General features: G+C 36.1%; 3 protein-coding genes across 3 annotated transcripts; 2 read left to right on the top strand and 1 right to left on the bottom strand.

Moving 5' to 3' along the window:
• Nucleotides 1-357: 357 nt before the first annotated feature.
• On the bottom strand, nucleotides 358-3594 carry LOC112083061. Its single transcript, XM_024150786.1, has 7 exons — nucleotides 3006-3594; nucleotides 2756-2916; nucleotides 2020-2517; nucleotides 1347-1765; nucleotides 1189-1270; nucleotides 1008-1063; nucleotides 358-796 (listed from the first exon to the last, which is right to left on the bottom strand). Exons 1-7 carry the CDS (start codon nucleotides 3592-3594, stop codon nucleotides 358-360), a joined length of 2244 nt encoding a protein of 747 aa, XP_024006554.1.
• Nucleotides 3595-7446: 3852 nt separating this feature from the next.
• Nucleotides 7447-8387, top strand: LOC112083060. Its single transcript, XM_024150785.1, has 3 exons — nucleotides 7447-7528; nucleotides 7693-8219; nucleotides 8292-8387. Exons 1-3 carry the CDS (start codon nucleotides 7447-7449, stop codon nucleotides 8385-8387), a joined length of 705 nt encoding a protein of 234 aa, XP_024006553.1.
• Nucleotides 8388-9064: 677 nt separating this feature from the next.
• On the top strand, nucleotides 9065-10738 carry LOC18010607. The gene is made up of 3 exons (XM_006393556.2): nucleotides 9065-9727; nucleotides 9815-10519; nucleotides 10620-10738. Exons 1-3 carry the CDS (start codon nucleotides 9065-9067, stop codon nucleotides 10707-10709), a joined length of 1458 nt encoding a protein of 485 aa, XP_006393618.1. The 3' UTR covers nucleotides 10710-10738.
• Nucleotides 10739-15890: the final 5152 nt, after the last annotated feature.

The raw sequence follows: 15890 nt of genomic DNA, 5'->3' as shown, positions 1-15890 counted from the left end.
TAGTACACTTTTCCGCATACTTTTGTATACTCGAAAATTACAGAACTTAATTATAAGGGTGAAATCGAAAATTTGAAATATTAACATGTTAATAGACTTAATAGACTTCAGTACAGATACAATGACAACTTAGTAGACTTCAGTCAAAGACTTCAGTCGTAGACTTCAGTTTTAGTACAATATCCTAAACGAAAATACAACATATTTGGCAAGTTAATTATAAGATAGGTGGCCAAAAAACTTCCACACCTATCATCTACCAATTGCTAAAATGACCTCCAATCACATTGAATGTCATTTATGCAAATAGCCCAAAAGTTGCCATAAAAATCAAAGTTAGTTTTAAGAACGAAAACACTAAGCTTGCATATCATAGACATCCAACCCGGTTGCATCTAGCTTATCATGGCCCTTACATCCTGTTTCGTCATAGAGCTCTGCAGCCATTTTCTCCCTGATTTTTCGCATGTTTTTATCGCAAAGCTCCGGAGGAAAGGGCAAATCCAATGAATGACACTCGATGTACTTCAGGCAGTACACGCCGCAATCGCCACTCTGAATGTTTTGAGGTATCTCCGTACCTGGTACTCGCGAATGGGTGAACGGCGTGTAAGGGAATCTCCACTTGTCATCCTCAAGTGCACAGGTCTGAAGAAGGTAGGGTATCATAACCGCAAGAGGCTCCACAGCTTCAGCAATTTGTTCGTCAGATGCATGTTTGGTTCCCGCATGGCTATCCCATACCGTGATATGCTTCGTCACAAATGAGACCCATATTGCTACCCAATGGTCCTCCCTAATGTGCAACATAGAGTACAACGAGTCCACATCATATGCCCACGTATTCTTAGTCTGGCAGTAGATAGGTAATTCGCCAGTGTAGTACGAATATGCTCCAGGCGGTAGAAGTTTGCCAGACCCATCTGCATTCGGCTCGGATTGTTTGAAGGCTTCGTAGTCACGCAGCAAACATGGAGTTTAGGAAGCAAATCCGGTCGGATACAAACCACTCCGGATGCTTGGATAATCGCAGCCTGAGTAGGTTGATGTAAGCTTCTATGTGCTGCACATTGGGGAAAATAAGAAATGAGTGAAGTCTGCAAACGAAGTCTATTTTAGAAGTCTACGGGAGAAGTATATGGAAGAAGTCTAACTACGAAGTCTACTATGAGAAAGTAAAACACTAACCGTATCAGCTAGCCATTTCGTCGGTGTCCGGAGAATGTAATACCAATCGATCGAAGAGTTTTTTGGGCGTTTTGGCCAGGCACTGTACAAGTGAAAGAGTTAGAAAGGAAATAATACTATGAGGAAGTCTACTTACATACATATAGAAGTCTACTTACGGGTTTGATTTGATAAAGTTCATTAGAGTGGTATGCTTCGCCTTGACACCGGTTTGATCAAAAGGATCATATCCACGGGCACGGCCGGAGTGAGATGCCGACGATGGAATGATGGCCTTTGCGGTGCTGTTTCCTAAGAAGGGACTCTTCTGTGTCGCAGCCAGCTGGCGATGTCGGGCACTCGTTGCTCGGGCAACTAGCTGAGCCGCTTCTCTGGCTTTGGCATTTTTGGCAAGTGCAACCGCATCGAAGTCTACATCACACGTCTTCGGGTCAATTTCACAAATACTAGGCTCAGGGGCCTCTTCTTCATTAACGACAGCCTTCTTTCCTTTTGCATCCCCGGGGGCGTTAACACTCTCACACGCACCAACGTTGACATTAGCCTTCTTCGTAGCATCATCTTTCTCTGAATTACTCTGCAGTTTATTGTCAGAAACATGCATGAATATACAAATAAGTACACCAATGCTATAATTTAGTAACATGTTTTATCATAGTCTGAAAATTGTAAACAACAAGTTTTGAAAACATAAGTAAATAATCTCACATGGTACATAACAGTAGTAAACATGTTCGAATTCAAATGACATTAGTATTAAGTGTTCCTAACTTTGTGTGATCTTGTTCGCATGTAATGTTTTCATATAGGCGGAGGGTTTTTGGAACTAACCCCTTCATGCTTCTTGGATCCAGTGCCCTGCTGCTGGGTTGGCTCTTCCTCAGTGTGCTTCGCCGACACTATAGTCAACTCTTCTACCGCACGCTCTACAGATTCAACCTTCTCGGTGAGAAGTTTGATCTGCTTTTCACAGCTACCAAGACCATTCAGCATCTTGGTTGAAAAGCTTTTGAAGCATTGGTCGAAGTGCTCTTTCATAGTAGCGACAACTCCGACCCCTTCATCACCAACGAATGATGCGGCAGACGCAGAGGCTGTGCGGGATCTCTTGCGACTTGATTCATCTGAGGGAAGGCTCCTATTTCCGGCTTCTGACTTGACGATGTGTGCACCCAAAACACCTTCCAAAGGCCAATGGTTTTTTGAGAACTTGAAATTGGGGTCATGGAGTGCATTGACAATCTTGACAATATCTGGATCCTGTTCGTCATCATCCCACACGGGAAACATATCCGCCAAGTCTTTAGCCACGCATGACTGTATGCGAGCCTGGTAAAACACAATTAATAAATGGATTTAGAGCCATATGAAGCCTCGGAAAACTACGTATGAAGTCTACTCCTGAAGTCTAACATAGAAGTCTACTCCTGAAGTCTAACACAGAAGTCTACTCCTGAATGTCACACACTATTAATGACACATACAGAAGTCTACACATGAAGTCTACTTCTGAAGTCTACATTGAAAACTCATTACTACATAGAAGTCTACTACACTAATACAGTACCTGTTTTAGCATGTTGGCTTTGACGTTCTTTCGTCCTCTGGATCCTTTGTAAGCCAGCAAAAGAGGTTCTTCAGTAACATTTGGCAATGGTTCGCCAAATTCAGCAGAAAAATCCGGTAGAGCATAGTAAACCCCCAGTTGAAGAGCTTGCACAAATCCTTCTATATGAATTTTTTGCTGAGATCTTTCTCCTTAACAGAATTGATCAAATGCTGAAAAGCAATTCTTCCCCATGGAAACTCCTTAAAACCTTCGAGATCCATCACTAGTCTGGCATGGTTGACATTTGTGGATGAGCTGGGTCTCGTTGCCACTATGAAACCAGCGTAGATCCCAAGATAACCCAACCGCAGCCTATCATCACGAGACCATGATGAGCAGTTGGAACAGGCTTCGATAATTTTGGTAGTGCTTGGGCCCGACTTGGCATCGACCCCCATTAGCTCCCAAAATGCACGCGTGTCATCTTCAAGCGCAAGATCAGTTAAAGCCAAGTCATCCACGTACCCGCAGTTGAGTCCGGTGATCTCCTCAAACTCATGCAATGAAAACCGAATTGGAGTGGTACCAATGAGGCTCCATATCTCGTACCTCTGCTTGCAAACTATCTGAAAGGTCAGCATGTGGTGCACCAGCCTAGAAGCCCAACCAAAATCCAACTCGTGGAACTTTAAAAAGACACCCAACGGTGACTCGTAAATCTCTTCCCATTCATCCTCCTCTAGAGCTGACTTTAGTGCAGGGACCAGCCTATAATCATCAGCGTAATAGCCGATGCTTTTATCCGGGACTGGCTCAAACCCTTTGGTGTAAAGTCTTCTGGGGAATTCAGAGGCCATTATCTAACAAAGATTCCTGCATCAACGGTAACAAAGCTCTAACGAGAAAAACTAGTAACGGTTTGAAACTATACCCGAATGAAGTCTACATTTTCAAAATGAAGTCTACTTTATCAAAATGAAGTCTACTTTCCCAAAATGAAGTCTACTTTCCCAAAATGAAGTCTACTTTCCCAATATGTGAGGTCTACTTTCAGTAAAAGAAGTCTACTTTCACAAAAAGAAGTCTACTTTCACAAAATGAAGTCTACTTTCACAAAATGAAGTCTACTTTCACAAAATGAAGTCTACTTTCACAAAATGAAGTCTACTTTCACAAAATGAAGTCTACTTTCACAAAATGAAGTCTACTTTCACATTCTAAGTACAATCCGAGTCGCGAAGTCTACTGAAGCCAACCGAAGCAATCTTAACATTAAAAAAACAGTATATGAAGCAATCAAAACATCATAAATACTACATATGAAGTCTACAGAACCCAACCGAAGCAATCAATACATGATAAATACTGTATATGAAGTCAATCTACAAAGTTTAGAGTGTTACCGCCTTTATTAGATGCAGCTGGCGCCGAGAAAATACAACCAGATCTCAAACCCGACGGAACAAAAATTACAGGAAGATAGAAGAAATTTAAGAATTGCTAAGTATATAACTTCAGAACAACATCTACTAACCGTTTTGAGGCAGAAAATTACTTTAACCTCCAACGGCGAAAGCAAATCTGCAAAAAAAAAAAAAACCCCTAATTTCAGATCTGGAAAATGGGGGTTTAGAAAACGGAACGGTGATGAATACAGAGGAGTAGGGAAGCATGGGGGTGTGGTTGGAGAAAGAAAACTTGCCTGAACGAGTTTATCGGCGGCAGTTCTGAATGTCGACGGCGCCGGAGCAGAGAAACGGAAATCGCCTTCGAGTTTTTTTTTTTACACGAACTTTTCGATGGTTTTTTTTTTAACGGGATCTGTAATTCGTATATATAGTCTGGTAATTCCGTACGGTTCGGGTAAGTTTTTTCCGGTTAAAGTTGCTAATTTTCCGGGGTCTAGGTTAATTTACCTGGTTAAAGGCAGTTTCTCTTGGTTAAGGGAAGTTATTCCCGGTTTAATCTCGGTTAAATGTCCATTAGGTTAATTTTTACGGTTTAGTAGACTTCAATATTGAAGTCTACAACTTTTAAAACCTAAATAATAAATTTACTTCTACTTAATTTAAAAACATACATTTCCATTTACCAATGTGAAAAAATAATTTTTTTGCATTTTGGTTACTATTACGGAATTTATGATGGTAAATTTCATACCAAAATAATTTTTTATAAATTTTTAAATTAAATTTACAGATTTAATTACTTAGTAGACTTCATTTGATAAAATGAAGTCTACTAGTAGACTTCAGTTTTACTTTAGTAGACTTCGTAAGGGAGAAAACGGTAATTAGAACATCCGTTTTTTGTTTACACATACATGATTAAATGGTCTTTTCACTACCCATATAGGTTATATCTGTCAAATGTTTTTTCAGGGGTCTACTTTTGCATTCAAAATCAAGTTTTGGATTATTTTTAGCAAAAACCTTTTTTTTTAGGGTTTTTCTATTTTTGTTTTGTATGGTGGCTTTTCTGAATTTGTAAAATAGTGATGACTACTTCCGAATTTACACTAAAACCAGAATGTTAAATCTAGATAGGAAAATCCATATCTAAAAGCGAAGAGATCAAATTTGTATGTTGTGATTTGTATCCAACAAGTTGGAACGGAATAAAAACCGATAAAAATGGATATAAATTTTGTTTAAAAGGTAAATATTTTTAATATATATTTTCTTACAAGGGAAATTCACAGTCATAATAATAATGATGATAAGATATAATTCTTTTTTAATCAATGTTTTTTGGTTTTATATCGGATTTTGTTTGGTCTAGTTCAATTTCTTGGATATATTTAAAGTAAGTTAAATCATATACTGTAGTTTGTTTCAAACCGAATATTTCGGTTGGTTTAGATTGTATAAAAATTATTTTTGTTATTTGCTTAAAACCAAAGAAGGATTGAAATGTGAGAGTCAATTATTGGTTGGACAAAATATGGGAAGGAAAAAGATGAGACGTCACTCCTCACTAGGATAAATTTCTATGATTGGCAAACCCAAAATGTCATGTCCACACAAATAAGAGCGCGTGGATAGAATAACACTTAAATAGAGATTTTTTTTATAGCAAAACTTAATAGAGATTCTTGTGCTAGTTTATTGAAGTAGATACTATGGATCTTAAGTCTTGCAAGTTATCCATAAAAAAAATCATATATGCTGTCTCTATTATTATGATTTCTTCCGTATTTGAAATACTCAAATAGTTATACTTCTTAAATGGATAGTTCCATTTATTTAGTTTTACGCAAACTTATTTAATAAAATGCTTTCAAGAGTTAGCTTGTGACATTAGAACACTTAATTTTCTTTGTCTTCTAGTATTTCATATAGAAAGTTTAGTCTTCCCAACAGATATGCCTTTCTCTACTTGTGGATGAACAAGATTTAACTAAAATTTATCACCATCGCACGAATATTTATTCAAAAGGAAAAAACAAAATGGAACATGTAAGAAGTTTTTTAATCTTTAAGGGACAATAGGATAGGCCATATACGTGTAACATCAACCTCCATGGACGTGTTTGCGTGCTTAGCATTCGCAAGGTAGCTCGAAAATTTCTGTTGAAAGATATTTTAAGTTTTTAACCTAACCAGTAATACATGAGAATACTTTACATATATACTTTACATATATATATATATATAATAAGAAACTGAAAACGCGATTACAACATAAAGAAACCAAGAAGCTTGAAAAGACAAAATATAATAAAGATAAATAATAAAAAGTTACAATTGAATATAATAACTGGAAGTTCCCTCAAATGGTTTTGTTCTTCTATGCTAAGCGTTTCTCTACTAAGGAAAAAGAATTAGTTATCCTACGCTGAGCATTTTATCTATAAAAGAGAAGGTTAATGGTATTGGTATGATTATCTCTTTTTAAAAAAAAAAAAAAATGTTGACAAAAAGAAAAGCTTATTACCAAAAAAAAAAACTGATAGGCTAGACAAACCCAACAGAAGACAGGGCCCGAACATTCCCGCGCTTTGAAGGACTGGAGTATAGCTATAGTTGGAGGTTCATTAAGGAGATCTTGGAGCAGGCCCACTTCATACTCACGCCACTAAACAAAGATATAAATTGATGTGGTTATAATGATCTAATTTATAATTTGTTTCTGAATCTAGTATGCATAATGCATTAACTTGTTTTGACTGCTTATTAATGGAGAATGTAGTTCAAAGCCTCCCGATTTCAGAGCATTTTTTGGTTCATAGATTATTTGAATCTTGACTGCTACGTAAAACTGGTTCGTCCTTTGGTTTCCACAATGGTCCAAGGGAATCTTAAAAGAGCAATTAAATAGATTTTGACTTTGAAACATTTTTCAGTATAAAGAAGCATTACAGATGAATCGAGATGGAGTTAAGAGATCCTAATTCTAGTCTGTCTTAGTTTTTTTTTTCATACTTCTCAAATGGCTGACAGTTCAAGAAAACCAAAGATTAGTCTGAGAGTTCTTGTTGATGAAGAGAAGAACAAGATCGTTTTGGTGGAGGCAGGTAGAGATTTTGTTGATGTTCTCTTTAGTTTTCTCAAGCTCCAAATGGGGACTATCGTAAGATTGGTGAACAAACAATCTCAGAAAACTGAATTGTGGGCTGCTTCAGCAACATCTACAAGAGTGTTTTCGATATGGAGATTGATAACTTCCTCACTGAAGCATGTAAGCATATAATTTTGTATCCTAGAAGTATGAATGATGATGATCTATTCCCAAGGCTTAAGCTGAACGTTAACGAGACCGCCGAGGCTGGAAGGTTCTTCATCTGCCCAGGTTAAATAGATGAAAACTTTGTGTAGTCCGTATTGGGCTAGTTTTAATACCTCAAAATGTAGATGTCGCAAAAAGATGGAGATGAAAGTTGAAGTCACGGCTGCAAGCTACGGTGTAGAGGGAGTATTTGTCAATGAACTTTGAATGTGGTGGTTCGGAAACAGGACAGGAAGATTTTGTGAATCTTCTTTTCACTTTTCTTTCTGTTTCTTTGGAGTTTGTTCTGGAGAATCCTGGTGGTAATATGATTCACGGATGCATCTCAAACTTGTTTCACAGTTTCAAGGATTTGAGCCGTGAAAGAAGAACTAGTTCGGCGTCCAAGTTGACACTACCATGGTATTATAAATCCCAGAAGCAGCTGCTAGATATCAACACTGAAAAGCCACCAGATTTTGTGTTTGGACCTTATGGCTCTGGCGAGCGTAGGCTTAAACGTCCCTATGTAAGTGGAAAATTTGTTTATGGAGTTGACAGGGTGGATCCACTGAATCCTATATGCCAGCACAGTGGTCAACCAATGTACTGTAGTGCCTGTAAGGGGTTTTTGAAGGGAAACATGAAGTTTAGAGCATTACATGATCTGATCATAACACCTCTGAGCTCAAGCTCGACCATTGGCTACCTAAAGAAGTTTCAGGTGAGTTTAGATGATGTCGACGTGCAGAAGATCAGCATCGGCAAAGCAGAGGTGAAAAAAGCTCATGAACATAAAAACTTTAGCTTGCTAGAAACCCATTGATTAATTCACTCTTATCTGCAGGTTAACAGTGTTTTGGGAACTTGTATTATGACTTCGACGGTTTTAAGCACTGCTTTGTGGAACTTACTCGTGAAGAAGCCAAAAGAAGAGACCTGAATTAGTTGGTGAAAGGACATCAAATCTCATGCTCAACTTTTCTATGTAATCTTTTCCTTGAGGATTGATACCTATTACTATTGGTCCTATGATGTTTATCTTCTTAATGAATGAACCTCAAACCAGAGTTACCTTATGGATTTTCCAAATGGTAAAACTCTTAAACTTCTGGTTTTAAAGAAACATAGTAGCAGACCAATGTTGCTTTTTTTGTTTCCAAGTAAAAAGGACTAAAAATTGAATTAGTAGACAAACAGGCTTCAACCACGTGGCCATGGGAAGCTCAAATATTTGATGGGTTTCGATTTTTGAATCATCACGTTAAGTTAATACTACTAACAGATCATACGAAACCTCTTGCTATTTCCAAAAGAAGGATTTATATTTTTTTTTCTCTAGAAGCCATAATTTTGTTTCACGCTTCTTGAAACTCTGTGATAGACCTTCGAGATTTTCCAAAATCCCTGCATGAGCATCACCTGGTGGTAAGTGAGTGGCTACTACAACATTAATGCAGTTTATGCATTTCGAATATTGAAACAATCAATATTACTCAAAAGATGAATCCTATATGTACTTTATTTTGTGAAGTTTTCTTTCTTCAATCCTTTCGTAGTTTTCTCTTTTCTCTCCACTCTTTGCTGTCGACTTTAATTACTTTTTTTCAAGAATCTTTAATGGATCAACGATTCGACAAAAGAATGATCAACGTGCTTATTGCAAATCATATGAACAAGAAAAATGTAGTCTGGGTTCAATCGGGCAATGATTTTGTTGACTTGCACTATAGTTTTCTCACAATGCCTTTGGGAACCATTGCGAGATTGCTTGAGCAACACGGAAGGCCAAGAGGAAATGTCACCATAGGTTGTCTCAACAACCTTTACAAAAGTATCGTAGACATGAGAACCGATCATTTCCGGACTGAAGCTTGCAAGGAGATGCTGCTTTACCCGAAAAGCGTGAAGGAAGGTCTATGCAGAAAGCTAAAGATTAACATCGACGACACAGAAGCAACCAAGTACTTTATGTGTCCGAGAAAATCATGCCCCGAGTTTTTTAGTAACTTCGATACTTCAAGATGTAGTAGCTGTGGAAACTTGATGAACAAAGAGATTCCATCACCTGAAGGAGATGGATTTGCAAGGAGGTTTGGAGGTTTTGATGATTATGATGAAGTCTTTGTCCGTGGCGATGGAAATTTGGCATTTATCTTGAGTGATGATTTGAAAATCGAGAACTTTTCTCATGATCTTCTCCGCAAAAAGATCAAGGATTTGGGCTGCATTAACGTTTTGGATGAGATAGGGGAAGGTGAAGCAGAAATTGGCTTCCGAGAGGTAAGTACTTTTGATGTTTAATATTAAAACCCTTTTTTGTGCTTCAATAGAATGAAAGTTTCTGACTTTCACACTCTGATTATACAGGCAATGACTTTGCTTCAGTCCTTATTCACATCAGAAACACCATTGACAACCACATTCTTCCCGTGTCAAAGTTCATCATATCCTTCTACGAGGGCATATAAGCCATCAAGAAGTCCATGTGACTCGGTTTTAGGCCAAGTATTGTCTTTGAAAGTGTATTTGAGTAAGCATGACAGAAGAAAGGTTGTTTATGTTGTGTGTAGAGAAGGGTTTATTGATCTTCTTTGCACTTTTCTTGTTCTTCCTCTTGAGTATATCTGCAAGATCTATTGTAGAGATGATGATGATGATGATGATGATGATGATGGTATGGGATGTATCGGTAATTTGTTCAGAAGCTTCAAAGGTTTAAGCTGCAATGAAATAACCATTCCTTGGTATTATAGTTGCAGAAAGAATCTTCTTGGCATCACAGTCCAAAACCCTCCTAGTTTCTACCGTTGTATTTCTTGTTTGGAAGATCATAGTTTGGCTGCAAAACAAGAAGATAGACTCAAGCTTGTGACTGCGATAGATCCAAAAACCGAGATGATGGGCCAGCCAAGAAGTAGTGGTGGGTTTGTGAAGAGTAACAAGAAGTTTCTTGTGTCAGATGATCTGAGAATCACACCTCTGAAGTCAGATCTTACAATGAGGGAGCTAAAAGATCTGAAGATTAGTTTTGATGATGTCAAAATCGAGGAAATATCTATCGGTAGAGCAGAGGTATGCATAAATTTTTAAGTCACGGTGTTTTTCTTAATTGTTATTTTAGCTACTATAACACATGGCTAACACTATTGTCTCTCTCTCTACATGAAAACAGGCTATCAATTTATTGAAAGCTTCCTTTGTGACATCCTCTGCATTAACCAATGGTCTCTCAGATTTGCTTGCAAAGAAGCTGGAAGGATAAATTCCGAAACTTTATTAGCAAAATATCTCTTAGCATTCTCTAAAACTTTTCTACTTTTACCTACTTTCTGTTTGTGCTTATCTGGTTTCAGTTTTGAGAATGTTATGATCACTTTTGAACAATAATGTTGAAGTCTTCTTGTTCTTCATTTGTACACTCTTAAGATCTTAATAATGGGGGCTAAATTTTTCTAAAGTAATTCTTGACTAAATCTTGCAATGTCCTTTTCTTTTTCCAACAATACTCAATCTGCGTTTTTGAGACAAATGAGTTTGTTTTAGACTTTATGGTAAAGCTTAACTATAGCTTTTGCTAAAAAAAAATTTGTCGGCTAACTATAGCTTAAACTGCGGTTAAGTAATTTAAAAAAAAAAAAATTGTCATTTTGAAATAGAAAATTATCAGAAATGTAAAATTAAACGGACGGAAACAAAAAGACGAAACACGTTAACGAGTAGCATGTGACAACTAGGTTAGACGGTGCCATGTCATCACTAGACAGCAAAAAAGGGATCATAAGATCCGCTATTTAATTACATTTTTGCCACTCCCGACGAACGCGACTTCACCGTAATAACCGAAAACCGACGTCGGATAAAAGTCAAAAGTTGACAACTCAACAACGTACTCCTACGACTTTTTTTTCTCTCTTCAACGCTTCTTTGTTAGTTTCATTTGTTCAACAACATTTTTTGTCTCTTCACATTAGACACAGCTACAAAATAAAATTCCACTTTTTACAACACACTACAGAAAAACACTAAAATTTCCCATGACTTTTTTTTTTTTGACGAGAAACTGACAACATTTATCGAAAATTGCCAAACGATTTAGTTTCCTCACAAATTTCATTAAAATTTTTTGACGATTCAATTTTCTAAAATAACTCTGGTAATTTCATCATAAAGGGTTAGAAATTTCCAACAAAAACTGTTCTTGATATCTCATCAAAATTTTGCCAAAAATTTGGTAGAACTCTGACAGATTAGTTTTCTCGGCATATCGTCAGAAAAATTACTAAAAAATTATTGTCCGAAACGAATCAGACTCGTAATTTTCTGCAACTCCTTTTTTAATTACTATTATTTATTTTTCTATTCTAAGTCAGAGTCCAACAATATAGCTCTCTGCCAAGACAAGTAGGTTGGAAAAAAAAATACTAATTCAATGTTCGCCACCAATATGAATACAAAAAAGGTGAAACCTGAAATATTCAAAGCCATGAAACATTCTTATAAGTTACTATAATACTAGTAAAAATATGATAAAAAATTAAAATACGAGCTAAAGAAAACGCGAAGTCCAAATCAATTAGTCTAGCATTTATTAATTCCTGGTCAATAAATGCCCTTTGCTTACACACGCACACACAACCATATAAATACACACACAAGCCTTTCATCTCATAACTCAACAACTCGTTTAACAAAGCCAACATTCTTAGAGAGAGAGAGAGAGAGAGAGAGACATAGAGACATAAAGACATAAAGACATAAAGTAATACATTTGAAGTGAAGTTCAAGGTCAATATGATGAAGAAGATTATGATTGTGTTATGCATCATCTTATTGGTGGAGATGTCTTGGATTATTTCGGGAGTTGATTGCAGATCCCTTAGAACAGAGCAGACGAACGGCTGTGATCAAACGGCTGCCGTAGACGGTGGTGGTGGTGGTTTTAGCTTTTTCTCTGCGGCGGCAACGGCCAACAGCTCGAGGATTCCTTTGATGAGGAGTTTGGCTTTCCGATTAGCATCAGGGCCGAGCAAGAGAGGCCGTGGACACTAATGAATATTATTAATACTTATTTTTCTTTACTTTTTTGCCTTTGCATATACATATATAAAGATTTGTGTAACTAATTTTTTTTCTTTATCTGAAAAAGAAAGAGAAAAAAGAGACAATTGATTGATTCAATTCCATGTAATCACTAGTCAGAGGAGCAGTTACTTGCTTTTTGTTTGCACAAGTCGTTGTACAAGTAAAGGTTTGATTTTTTCTATAATGGAAATACAAATGACTCTAGTTTATTTATTTTCTTAAATTCACAAACAAAAAGCAACAATAGAAAGCAGAAGAAAATGTTTTATTATAAAAAGGGCCAAACGAATTTTCAGTTACTAATATAAAAGATTTACTCCCCTGTTCTACTACAGTATATAATATATTAAGTTAAAAATGGACAACTAAAAAAATAAATTATTTTTATTTTGTCCTTTTTACATTAAATATTCATTTAAGATCCAAAAGTCAATCAATAAAAAATAATACTACAGAAATTAAATTAAATTCACTTTTGTATACAAACTTGAAAAAAAAATATTATAATGAAATATGACACTGTGGTTCGTAGCCACCTGCTCAATCCTCTGAGCAGGCACAAATTTATGGATTGGAGATGTTTTACGAATATGATAAGACCTAGCTAAGCTATCAACCGGTTCTCCAAACACGTTGAAATTTTATCCTAGAGTCACTCTGCCAACTGAGCGGTTAGCACTTAGCAATAGCCATTAAATAAATTTTTTGAAGTTTTAATTACTTAGTTTTTCAATTGAGTCGAAAAAGTTTTTTTTATGGTTTTTAGAGTAATTGATAAATAGTTCACTTTTGTGACAAAAAAAAAAGATAAGTAGCTCACCTATTTTAGTTTGAATGACTCAAATTTGACCTATAATCTATATTTTTGTCATAGTTTTTACTTATATTTTTCATAAAGTTTGCTTATTTTGTAGTTTTTTTTGTTTTGTTTATTTTTCCAACTTATTTATCTAAGTCTAACGTGTTAGGAATAAAAGCATGTATTTATGTATATATGTATCTCCATATTATCTCTATATATTATATTATTTTATATTATATATAGAGATTATGGGAGGAAAAAGGAGTGGGGGAGAGACACGAGAGCAATAGAGGAGAGAAATGGGAAATCTCTTCTTATTATTTTTCATTCACACCTTCACAAATATAGCATCTATTTATATAAGTGAGGTGAGAGTAGTAGGTAAGGCATTTGGGTAACTACCCTTGTTACCTAACCATCCTTATCACTATAATAACTATTGTGTGGATAATTATTATCCAACACTCCATCTTAATTATCCATCACTAATAATATATCACATACTATCTCGTTAAAAATCTTACAATGGAAAAATTCGTTTAGGACAAAAATCATAACAAGGAAAAAAGAGTGCAGTAGCGCCCCCTTTAGAAAAGATATATAATCTTCTTTTCCTTGGAACGTTTAGATGACAGAGTCTTTCTCTTTGATAGATGAGTTTGGACTTCTACGTCATTTGGATGTCTATCCGTATACCTCGTTAAAAAACCTCATCATGGAAAAGCCAATGGGCAAAAACCATGGTAAGGAAAAAAGAATGCATCTACGCATATCATCATACTTCTCTTCCTAGAAGTATTCCTCTTTGGAGTTCTATATTTTGCGTGTTCATTGCTGACTCGTTAAAAACATTTTCATGGAAAAACTCATTGGGACAAAAATCATGATAAGAACAAAAGAGTACAGCCACACTCATCTTCTAGACGAATATCTTAATATGGTTCTTATGGAACCCATTAATATATGTCTTCTGGATATATATCTTTGTATGGTTCTTCTATAACCATTTCATAAATGTCTTTAGAACATTTTCTCTATATGGTTCTTCTGGAACCTTTTTACAAATGTCTTTAAGACATCTTTATTCGGTTCTTCTGGAACCTTTTCACCAATGTCTTTAGGACAATTTCTATATATGGTTCTTTTGGAACATTTTCACTTAAGAGGGGATTTTTTTATCTTACAAGCCCATCGGCCTCTCGCGGTTCATTTGCTCTATTCTCATCATTAATTTGTTCTGGAACATTTCTTTTGATGGAGCATTAGCAGGGATATATGTTTTTGTCACCCATCTTATATCTTTGAACGCATCAAGTAACTGGTTTGCCAAGCTTTGCAAATGTACAATTTTATGAACTCCACCTCACGTTTATTGGTAGGAGGATCGATATAAGCCAAAGTTTATATACACTTTTGTGCTATCTTTTGGTGATTCTCTAGATCCTCCTCCTCAATGCAGGGAATTCATTTTCATCAAAGTGGCAATCGGCAAAACGTGCCATAAACATATCTCCAGTTACCAGTTCAAGATATCACCTCTGGAATAATCCATTTTATTATACTACTCGAGAAAAAAACTCTTCAGGAGTTTTGATGATCATCATTCTTTAATTCAATCGAGTAGTGTTCCCGAGAACAGAATTCCAATATAATCCTTTAGGGATTAATTCCTCTAGAGGTTAATCTTTGGTTCCACTTTTTATAATGACATGGTGAATCGAGATCTCTTACCAATGATTTCATTCAGGTAACTGATTTTATCATTAACCATGTCAATAATCTCTTCACGAGATCAATCCTCTTTCGCTCCTTTTCTTTTGAGGATTTGGAACCAAAGTAGTCTATCATGTTTTATACGTGTCATAGACGCAAATAGACCGTCCTTCATGGACATCTATTTTTAGTGGAGCTCAGCTGGGATATGAGATTTTGTTTTTTCACTCAATATAAATTTCAGGTTCATATGAGGATCCATCAGCTGTTTTCTATATGCCATACTGCATATTTTATATCACCACATGGAGATCATCTTAATTGGTTTTGCAATCCCTTGAATTTGCTTTATCTTAAGCTCATTTCGAGTGCGAACATAATCTTCTATATGTTCATCTTACACTCGATGTGGGATTCTTTAATTCTCCTCCTCGAGATAATGACACTTTTAAGATCTATCCATCTGGAATTGAATCTCACTCTAGGATGAACTACATATTCGATGAGCTTTAAACCAAAAGAAATTGTGATCCATCCATGGATGCTTTTCAAGATGGCTTCATATTTATGACATGCAATAGTTGAAAAATCTTCTGGTTAATGATCTTATATCATTGGAACTACCAGGATGGCTTAACCGGTTTATTCAATTAGTAAACTTCAGGTTTACTATGGTATATACCCTTGCCATCTTTTTATTATTATCACATATATGCATGTCACCATCGTGTGCTCTTGTAGAGCATTTTTCTCTTCTGGAGTTTCTAGCTCTTCTGGGGCTTTTAGCTCTTCCGGAGCTTCTAGCTCTTACGGGGCTTTTAGCTATTTCGAATCTTTTAGCTCTTA

Source organism: Eutrema salsugineum, unplaced genomic scaffold, assembly GCF_000478725.1.
Source record: "Eutrema salsugineum unplaced genomic scaffold, Eutsalg1_0 scaffold_7, whole genome shotgun sequence".
Classification (NCBI taxonomy): domain Eukaryota; kingdom Viridiplantae; phylum Streptophyta; class Magnoliopsida; order Brassicales; family Brassicaceae; genus Eutrema; species Eutrema salsugineum.
Note: the sequence above shows the minus strand (reverse complement) of the source record. Positions and strands in the feature narration are given on the sequence as shown.

Coding starts and splice junctions, on each gene's coding strand:
- LOC112083061 (XM_024150786.1), bottom strand. CDS start 3,594: ATGGCCTCTGAATTCCCCAGAAGACTTTACACCAAAGGGTTTGAGCCA. Junction 2,518..2,755: donor AAGCCAACATGCTAAAACAG/GTACTGTATTAG, acceptor GTGTTTTACCAG/GCTCGCATACAGTCATGCGT. Junction 797..1,007: donor TTATCCAAGCATCCGGAGTG/GTTTGTATCCGA, acceptor GTTGCACATTAG/GGAGGACCATTGGGTAGCAA.
- LOC112083060 (XM_024150785.1), top strand. CDS start 7,447: ATGAATGATGATGATCTATTCCCAAGGCTTAAGCTGAACGTTAACGAG. Junction 7,529..7,692: donor AAGGTTCTTCATCTGCCCAG/GTTAAATAGATG, acceptor GTTCGGAAACAG/GACAGGAAGATTTTGTGAAT. Junction 8,220..8,291: donor TCAGCATCGGCAAAGCAGAG/GTGAAAAAAGCT, acceptor TCTTATCTGCAG/GTTAACAGTGTTTTGGGAAC.
- LOC18010607 (XM_006393556.2), top strand. CDS start 9,065: ATGGATCAACGATTCGACAAAAGAATGATCAACGTGCTTATTGCAAAT. Junction 9,728..9,814: donor CAGAAATTGGCTTCCGAGAG/GTAAGTACTTTT, acceptor CTGATTATACAG/GCAATGACTTTGCTTCAGTC. Junction 10,520..10,619: donor TATCTATCGGTAGAGCAGAG/GTATGCATAAAT, acceptor ACATGAAAACAG/GCTATCAATTTATTGAAAGC.